At 35.7% G+C, this 9582-nt stretch overlaps 1 protein-coding gene across 1 annotated transcript; it reads left to right on the top strand.

Moving 5' to 3' along the window:
- The first annotated feature begins 460 nt into the window (after nucleotides 1–460).
- Nucleotides 461–9335, top strand: LOC105228835 (SET domain-containing protein SmydA-8). Its single transcript, XM_011208819.4, has 2 exons — nucleotides 461–1640; nucleotides 8461–9335. The coding sequence occupies exons 1-2, from the start codon at nucleotides 789–791 to the stop codon at nucleotides 8905–8907; spliced, it is 1299 nt and encodes a 432-aa protein (XP_011207121.2). The 5' UTR covers nucleotides 461–788; the 3' UTR covers nucleotides 8908–9335.
- The last annotated feature ends 247 nt before the right edge of the window (nucleotides 9336–9582 follow it).

Here is a 9582-nt window from a genome sequence, read left to right as displayed (position 1 = left end):
ATACTCTGAGTCTTCCCTTTGTTTTAAAAACACGAAGGCATTCACGGCCTTAGCTCACCACCCGAGCATACTCAAAGGGCAGAAAGTCGAAATAATCAGCCCAGGGCTCAAATCAAAATCCAAAACGTTAATTCCTAATCATAGCCCATGTCAGAGCTAAAGTCCAATTTTATTTGCTCCCTAAGTACTTAATGAACTAAAACCGCAAGAGTACCAACACTAGACACTTGTAAACACTTTCAATGGTCTACACGGCATCGAGCACTCAATTTGAATCGAATTAAATTCAAATTAAGAAATTTGAAAAGATTTCGTTAATTTCACTCACATATTCACGCTCACTCTCGGTGAGCATATGCTTAGTGCTCATGATCGGGCGCGGTAGTGGTTGAATCTCGGCGATCGCGTCGTCATTTATTTTGAGATCAAGCATATTTCACACAGTTATTTAAAAAAAATGCTGTGATTTTCGAATAAAAGCGTTGTAAACTGGAAAACGGCGACAGTTTGCCAACGGCTACGCAGCGCGAAATATTAAAAAATCTGCTAAGTGAAAGCTTTTAGCTTGATTTAACGGTAGACGTGTGCAAAAATAAAAAATAAATAAGAAAACAACAAAAAACAAGACAAGTGAAACAAGTGCATTGACAAAGGATTATTTTATTTTGAAATTTAAAATAATTTTTACTGAAAAGAAGAAAGTATAATTGCAAATCTGTGCTTGTGTACACCCACTAACGACTTTCGGTTTCCCATTTTAATAATTTTGTTAATAACACACGACAATTATGATTTGTCCGAAGCGCACCGCAGAGTTAATCACACTCCATTTGGCGCCCTTCAAGGACACCGATCCTGCTTGGGAGATAGGTGTCTCGAAAATAGCTGGACGCGGCATTTTCGCCACACGCGACATCAAACGTGGCGATGTAATCTTTCGCGACAGTCCGCTGCTGATCGGTCCTTCTGCGCGCGCCGAGGATACGCTCAACTCGTGTTCGAATTGCTTCAAAATGTTGCCGGATACAAAGTTTATGTGTCGCCAGGGTTGTGGTTTGCCCATCTGCTCACTATGTGGCAAAAAGCAACAACATAAAGCCGATTGTACGCTCTTTAAATCGTGGAAACCTTGCGAACCGGATGTGGCCAACTCGCTGCTTATACGTTTGCTGTGCGTCGGACGTGCCATCAATTTGACCAAGGATCAGCGTGATCTCATCTATTGTTTGCAAGCAAATTTGGACAATAATCATCGCACTGAAGTGCGTAATGCCGCTAAGGGTTTCAATGAATTTCCCACTGACAAAAAAGTGATCGAGATTATGAATCGTACCGTTGCGGTGTTGCGTACAAATGGCTTCGATGAGACCGCCGATCGTTCCAATGACAATGCAGAGTTTCTATATCGCGCTTTATTCCCATTATTCGCCGTCATGAATCACGATTGCATTCCCAATTCATATTACACGTTCGAGGAGAAGACCAGAAATATGGTGGTGCACGCTTCGGTGGATATACCGGCAGGCACTGAGATAACCACCACATATACGAAATTGTTTACGGGCAATATTGCACGCCATTTGTTTTTGAAAATGAAGAAAGGTTTCACCTGCAAGTGTCCGCGTTGCTCCGATCCAACAGTAAGTGTGCTTGTGTGATAAAAATTTAAAATGGTGGAGAAAGTGGTTTGTGAAAGTGAAATTGTTGGAGAACAGAAAGTATCTTATAGGAAGGAAAGTAAATTTTTTGAAAATATGTTCTGTTATTTAAAGACGCCAGAACAGTCTTTAAATATTTCTGAAAGTGAGTCTCTAAGGAGTTCAAAATGGTACCAAATGAGGTCAAATCAATATGAAAGTGCATAGGACTTTTAAGTGATGAAAATAATATTTTCGAGGCAATATTGGTCGAAGTTCTCATAACTTTTTTAGGTGCTTCTCAAAATATTTTTCTGTAGAATGGCTACTACTTCGTCATATTTCTCTACCGTCATAAATTTTAGCTTATCAGCTCTTCAATAAGACAGAAAATATATCATACTTCGAAGCCGATTGCACCCCAACCCGTTATGCCAAAACCTCGTGTTTAAAGCAATGTTTTTATGAATTCTTGACTTTTCTCGTTATAAAATCTTTGATTTGATATGTATTTCGTCTCAACTTACTCGCCTCAACAGTTGTACATATTACAAGTAGATCGAAGTCGTTTTACCCTTACTCTTGCAAAATTCAAGAGTCTATTTCCCCTTTTTCTAAACAACTTCAATGGTAACCGGGAAAATGTTTATCTAACTGTAGGAACATATCTCCATGGCACAGATATAGAGGACTCTTTCAACTAGGAGCCTTCTTTCGATTAACTAAAGTCTCTCCAATTCACCTCAAGCCTAAATGACATTGCTATCACATATGTTTTGGAGATTGACCAAAGCTCGGCAATTTAAGCTGCTGCTTAATACAAGATGAGGAAGGAAACTCTACGGGTTCCCATCTCAAATCTTATTTGACCCGGACTAACCAAAAAAAAATACAGATTCACTTATATTCACTTATTTCAATTGGTGTCTTCATTTTCACCTTCGAAAAAAGCTTCTGAGCCAATACAAGCTTGCTAAATATTCTAATTTTCCATACACTTGTTATAAGCCTCGACTGGGATGGCCTTCAGCAGCATCAGAGCCTTCAACGATTTTTGCTTTTTTCGATTTCGGCTCATTTTTGGAGCGCCATTCGCTAGATTGTTGAACAGTTTCGACGTCAGATTCGTAAGGCCAATCTTGCTATCAGTAATGATGCATTTGACGGTAGTAGGGACCTGAGCTACGTTCTTCTTCTTTGAACAAAATTCAAGTATTTTGATATGAGTCTAGCTGATCCATATGAGATGTTGAGATCCTCTGCCAACTCTCTGAATCCAACACGATTATTTTCAAGGGCCGCTTTTTTTTTTAATTTTTCGATGTTGTCGTCGTTAACAGCGGTAGATGGACGACTCGCTGGCAAGTTTTAGATGACTTCACTGAAAGCTTTGTGGCACTCAAATATTTGATTTTGTGCTGAAGTAGAGTCCACAAAACACTTTTGCAACATTTTCTTGAAAGTGAAGTTTTCTCCACAAAGCATCTTAAGGCCATCACAAATCTGCTGAGGTGATAGTTACGCTCGAATAGTTCTATAATAGGCATTAGGTCTAAGATGGTTTAATAATCAAGAAAGAAGTACTCAAATTATTCTTTGATCTCTTCTCCTACAAAGCAACTTCGTAAGTAACTCACTGTATCAATATCTCTCTATGGGACAGTGTTTCCTGAGAATCCTTAAAAATAGTGGCACGCTCACATTTTACCTCAGATCTTCTGCTAATCACTTGAGGCTTAACTGACTGGCGGTCGATCAACTTTCGCCAAATCAAACAGCAAAAGGCAAGCTGATGGAGTACAATAGACAAGTTCCCAGCTTGGTGATAATGAGCTTTTGCTATCGGGCTCATCGGCGATACTTAGCGCTTGCTCCTGGCTCCCATGAATATAAGATTTTATAGAAAGCGGATACAATTAATTAAGATACTAGGCATTCCTTAACTAGTATTGAGCAGGTTGCCGCTTTCAGCCTTGACCATGTCTGAATACTAAATGACTTTGTCTTATCAACGAACAAATATTTTATTCTATTTAGTTGATTTGATTATCCAAAGATCCTATGTTGCCATTTACTTAAGATTTTACTACAAATTCCAAAAAATTAATGAGAATTATAAGAGCTATTCACTACACACAGTTCAAATGTTTTTCCTGATAAAATAGAGTGTGTTTAATTTATGACAACAATTTATAGAAATAGTCCACTAATTAACAACAAAAACGTAAATATATTCATAAATAAATCGCTAATCATGAAATATGTGACAAAAATAGCGCGCTAAGGCGCTCAAAAATAAATAAATTCGCTTAAATATTTTCAAAATATGTGCTACCTATATACATGTATTGACTATTTCCAAACGTATATACATAGACGTAACTTTTGCAATATTTGTATTGAAATATTTTTTCCAAGGGGGATGCTACAAAACGCCCTGCAATTAAGCCATTGACTATAAAATAAATTTATTTAGATTTTGAGCAGTCACTTAGATTTTTAACAACTTAGGCGAAGGCATTTAAATAAGTATATATTTTGAATACAAAACGATTCGGGCTGTTCAAAAATGCCTAAAGTGTTGTTGTAGCATTTAAATAATTTATTAGTGCGCCTTGGAGAGTCTGCGATGCGTGTGAAAGTATGTGGCATAACAAATTGGTGGATTTTACGATTGACAGAAAAGAAAAAAAAAAACATTAGAAAATATACATACTTATGTATACAATGGAGGTCCGACAAGTCCTTGTATATCGACAAAAATTGTAAATGATGATAAATTCTCCTCAAAGACTCCTTTTATCCCGCCACACTAGACCTCATGCCATGCTCCAACTTATTTACCTGTAAAGTAAGCCTACTTGGCTACGATAATATGGGGCTAAGAAATTTTGGGTAAACTAAGTCCATAATTCGGCATGGTAGTAGGTCTGTGACGGTTTTCATTCTTCTCCAAGTAGGATCATACCTTTTGAATTTCCCAAAACGATTTTCAACATCGTTTTTGACCGATAGGTTAGTTCTTATCTTCTTCAACCGATTGAAGTATTCTATTTTTACTGTCTCTTGGCCTTTGTTGTGAACCAGTGGATCACTCCGAACAATAAGTAAAATTGTTTGGAATAAATAAACGTGGAACTCATCCAGCCGACGTTTTCTCATATTCAAGTGATAGTCCACGTTGTTTGAAAGCTATCACAGCTATGTCACGGTCTTACAATCTAAACGAGTTCGCTACTATTGCTGCCCTCGGCTAGCCGTTTTCATGGCATTTTTTTTATCAAAAATTATCGTTCAAAAGATCACCATAAAGGTTTTTAAGCACTTTTTGATTTTACTGTGCCATTTACTTTTAAAAAGCTGGAATCGAACCGACTCAATCCGATTTGAGATACAAAACCTTAGAGTTCGATTCATGTCGTGTCCCACGGCTGACGGTACTTATCGATCTGCCCTCGTTGGAGTATTTAAAAGAAGAAAATATTAAAAAAGCTCTATTTTATCAGGAAAATCACTTGGTCGGGTGCAAAAATTTGCCGTTAAGAAGAAATCAACGCAAATGAAGTTCGATCAAAATATGATTTTCTAAGGAAATTCCCATAAATAATAGCTACACACATACATAAATACTTGCCATAATATTTTTCTACGTCTGCTTAGTGGAGGAAAATTGTTACACTAGTATATTCTACAAGTTTTCCTATTTATTTTCGTTTTTGCTTTCGCCTGCCTTGCGGCAATAAGGTGCTAATTTAATTAGTAATCATATTTTCTTATAAAAATAAACGCTCAGAACTTGAGCGAGCAGCACGTTAAATGTGTGTGTGTGGATAAAGTGAAAAGAAAATTTAAAAAGAAATCAAAAAATACCGAATGAAATTCTGAAAAGAAAATATTTAATTGCGTGGAAAAGGAGGCCAAAACAAAAACACAATCGAGCTGAGTGGCTGCTGTGAGGCGTCTTGTTGGATGTATACATGTCAAATTGACTGACGGGCTGTGCGAGCATTTTCGACCTAATGTTGTTGTTCTTGAACTTGGGCCACACGCAGGCAATCGGCGTTCGCTAAGTACGCCGAAGTGGCGGCTGCCCGGAAGATCTCTTTCTTTATTTCGTTGGCAAATTCTGTGGAATTCCAGTGACGAGAGAATTGCTTTGAAATTTAAATAGGAAACATAAAACATTTGTACATATATTTCGTTGTTTCTAGAATGACGAACATTTTTCGACTAATAACAAGGGGGCATATTTTATAGTTCGTTAGGAGTGCGTTAAGTGAAAGATAATTTATTGCGGAACTAATTGAGTGTAGTATGATATAACATAATTTTTTCATATTATTGTTTTGTTCTTATGCGAAATCATTTTGCTGAAATGCATAAGTAACTTAGTTCAATCCGGTTTTCCGGTCAATAAAAAATATTTCTTTAAAGAAAATTCTTCTCCAACTTTCATTCAATTATTTGGAGACTCTATCCTTTTTCAATAGAGCACTACAAAAGTAGACCAAAAGGTATAGCAAACGACGCCATTTTTTCCCCACTCTTTTGACATTTTTCTCCAATAAAGTTTGCCATTTCATCATTGAAAGATACACGATCCAACAACGAGTTGAAATTATTAAAATTTACTACCGAAATTCGGAGACAATGGCCTCAACTTTAAGAGCAGGGTTTTCAATAAGAGCGCTACAAAAGTTTTTTTTAATAAAGGAGAAATGTTTGGGATGGCAAAAAAATTCTTTACTCCTGTAAAAGTACATTCGTACGTACTCAATAAGTCACCATTTCAGCCCGAAATAAGGAACGGTTTGGTACGGTTTTTGGGCCGGCAGCGTCATTGGGCCGTATTTCTTCCGTGATGATCAAGATCGGCACGTTACCGTCAATGGGAATTGCTACCGCTCAATGCTAACCGAATATTTTTGGCCCGAATTGGATGATATGGACTTGAACAACATGTGGTTCCAACAGGACACAAGCCACATAGCAAATGTCACAATCGTATTATTGAAAACCAAGTTTGGTGAACGTGTTATGACACGAAGGTAACGGGTCAGGCACCGTTTTTTTTATTCAATATAGTTGCCTTCAAGGGTGATTCAACAATTATAGCGATCTTCCAACTTTTCGATACAATTTTTGCTGTACGATTTATCCTTTGCTTCAAAGTAGGTCTCAGTTTCGGCGATCACATTTTCATTCGTCGAAAGTTTCTTTCCAGGGAGCATTTTTTTTAATGTGAGAACAGGAAATAATCGCCGGGGATCTGATCTGAAGAATACGGCGGATGCTGAAGCAATTAGAAGTTGAATTCGTGGTTTTTTGTCAACGCTTTTACTCACTTGTGACACTGGGAAACAGAATTTTTTTTCTATAATTGCTGCCAATTTTCGGCGATATTTTACTTCAGATGGTGCAGTAACGCTATGTAATAGTCGTTGTTGATGGTGTTTCTTTTTTCAAGGTGGTCAATAAAAATTAGTTCATATGCAACGCAAAATAGAGACGGCATAACTTTGCAAGCCGACTATTGCATATTTCTACGCTTTGGACCGGGTTCATCGTGTGCAGTCCACTCGGATGACTGTCGATTGGATTTCGAATTGAAATGTTGAAGCCTTGTTTCGACCGTTGCCATATACTGAGACGAAATTTCGGTTTTTTATTAAATTGACCTGTTAAGGGGTTACATGGGTTTCCTCGGGTAAAAAACAGTCTTTTTTCTATACAAAAATTATATATTTGAATTTCTCACTGTTAAAAGTATACACTATTAACAAAGAAATTATGAAATTTTTGGAAAAAAATATTTTCTTTATGAATTGTATCTCAAAGACCTGTGTAAAATTTCATGAAGATCGGTTGAGTAGTTCTCGAGAAATCTTTGCCAAACGACTTCAAAAACATAGTTTCGAGAAAAACGCCAGCCTAGCCAATCTCGAGCACACAAGTTCTCAAGGCTGTATCTCCGAAACTATTAATCGGATGCCCTTGCAAATTTACTATTTCCTTTCCATCCTTATTTTACATACCCAACTTTAACATGCTATTTTTTCGTTACATTTAAATTTCAAGTAAGGTTATAAGTTAAATACAAGAAAAATTGTGAAATAGTGATCTTTTCATTATTCTGCTCCCTTAAATAGTTTTTAAATTTTTTTATCGCTTCTTTATTTCACTTTGAAGAATAGGCAGGAAGCTTTAAATAATATCGGATCAGAGCGAAGTTTAAGTTATACGCTTTGGTTGGCAAAGATAATATTAAAAATTCTTATAAATTATTTTTGTTTATTATGGAAGCCATTATTTTTTAAATTTTAAATTGTATTGTTATGAGTTCAAATACAGATGGCAGAATATCCGCTTAAGAAACAACAATATGAAGAATTGAAGTGGGAATGTATTATAGTATAAATATGAGTATACGAGTATATCGTATGTTCAAGCAGCAAAAAAAATCTATTGATAAATAGCAGACTAAGCATTAACTTTAATATTTATGGGTTATAGTAAAGCGGATATATTCATATATTTTTCTCTTATGCTGAGGAAATGCCGATATATGCATGTATACTTTGAAAATTTTACGAAAATAGAATTTATATTTCTATGTCAGATTTTAAAAACAAGAATAGTGGAAATAAATATTTTCCGAAGTTAAACAAAGCAAGCTGAACGTATTCTGCAATTTACGCTTGATATGTGTAACCTATTTGAGTGCGTGTGAGTTCTGTGCGTGAATTTTTAAAGAAATTTTCACATTTTTTTCAAATAGTAATCATATCCTCAAACTCTCTTTTCACCTTCTCCTCAACCAAAGGAAAAAGGCGCCTTCATTTCCGCAGTCTACTGTCGCGATACGAACTGTACAGGTCTTGCCGTACCCGAGACCACTGGTCTGCCGCATCCCAACTGGAACTGTTTGGTTTGCAAACAAAAATCTACGCATGCGCAAATGATAAAAGCACAAGACTTCGCCTCAGGCGCGATTAGTTCGAAATTCAACTCGAAGTCACTCAAATCGGTGGTGCTGTATTTGAGAGACAAAAGCTCCGGCTTCATACCGGACAGCAATTATGTTGTAATCGATGCTAAATTACAAGTAATAGCACGTCTGTCGAAGAGTCGAGAGGATTGTGAGGATGAAGAGGCAGCGGCAAAGGCAAAATTCTGCGAGGATATATTGGAGATTATGGACAAGTTGGGGCTGGGTGATTGCGTGATGCGTAGCTATTTGGAGGCCGAGAAGGCGAAGGAGGTGAAGTAAGCGGAAGAGCGTTGGAATAGTAAATGAAGAAAATTTTATTTTAATGAAGGAAGCATATGTAAGAACCAACGGATATCGCAGCTGTGTTTAAAATTAGCTGCAAAACATGTTTATGTATAAGTTAATTTTGAAAAAATTAAAACAAAATACAAAAATGCTCTTAGCGTATATAATATGTAAGAAAATGTTTACGTATTTTTTGTTATATATTTTAATTAGAAAATTTACTCTATGCTGCAAAGACACACTGACACTGAACTTTTAAGAAAACACTTTTTGTGCAACCAAATAACATTACAAAAACAACAAAAAAACGTATTCACAATTGATTGTGCCTCGAATATTAATTGTAAATAGTGGTACTCGACTTTGTATTGTGTATTATTTATGTGTATGAAAATAAAAGTACTTAAAATTTTAAAGAAAAATTGTTGAATATTTTTTTTAGTAAAATATTTTTAAGATATACTGTCTATAGTATATATTGTCGCTAAACAAACGTTTAAAAATTAATAATTTTCTAAATTTTATTATTAATTCTTTAATCAAAAATTGTTTTTTTTAATGAAAAATTGTATATTCATATAAAAACGCAAATATACATATAAAAAATTAATTACCATTTAAATGTTTAAAAAATATATTTAATTTTCTAAATTTGATTATTAATTTTTT

The sequence above is a fragment of the Bactrocera dorsalis genome, chromosome 4, assembly GCF_023373825.1.
Source record: "Bactrocera dorsalis isolate Fly_Bdor chromosome 4, ASM2337382v1, whole genome shotgun sequence".
NCBI classification, from domain to species: domain Eukaryota; kingdom Metazoa; phylum Arthropoda; class Insecta; order Diptera; family Tephritidae; genus Bactrocera; species Bactrocera dorsalis.
Note: the sequence above shows the minus strand (reverse complement) of the source record. Positions and strands in the feature narration are given on the sequence as shown.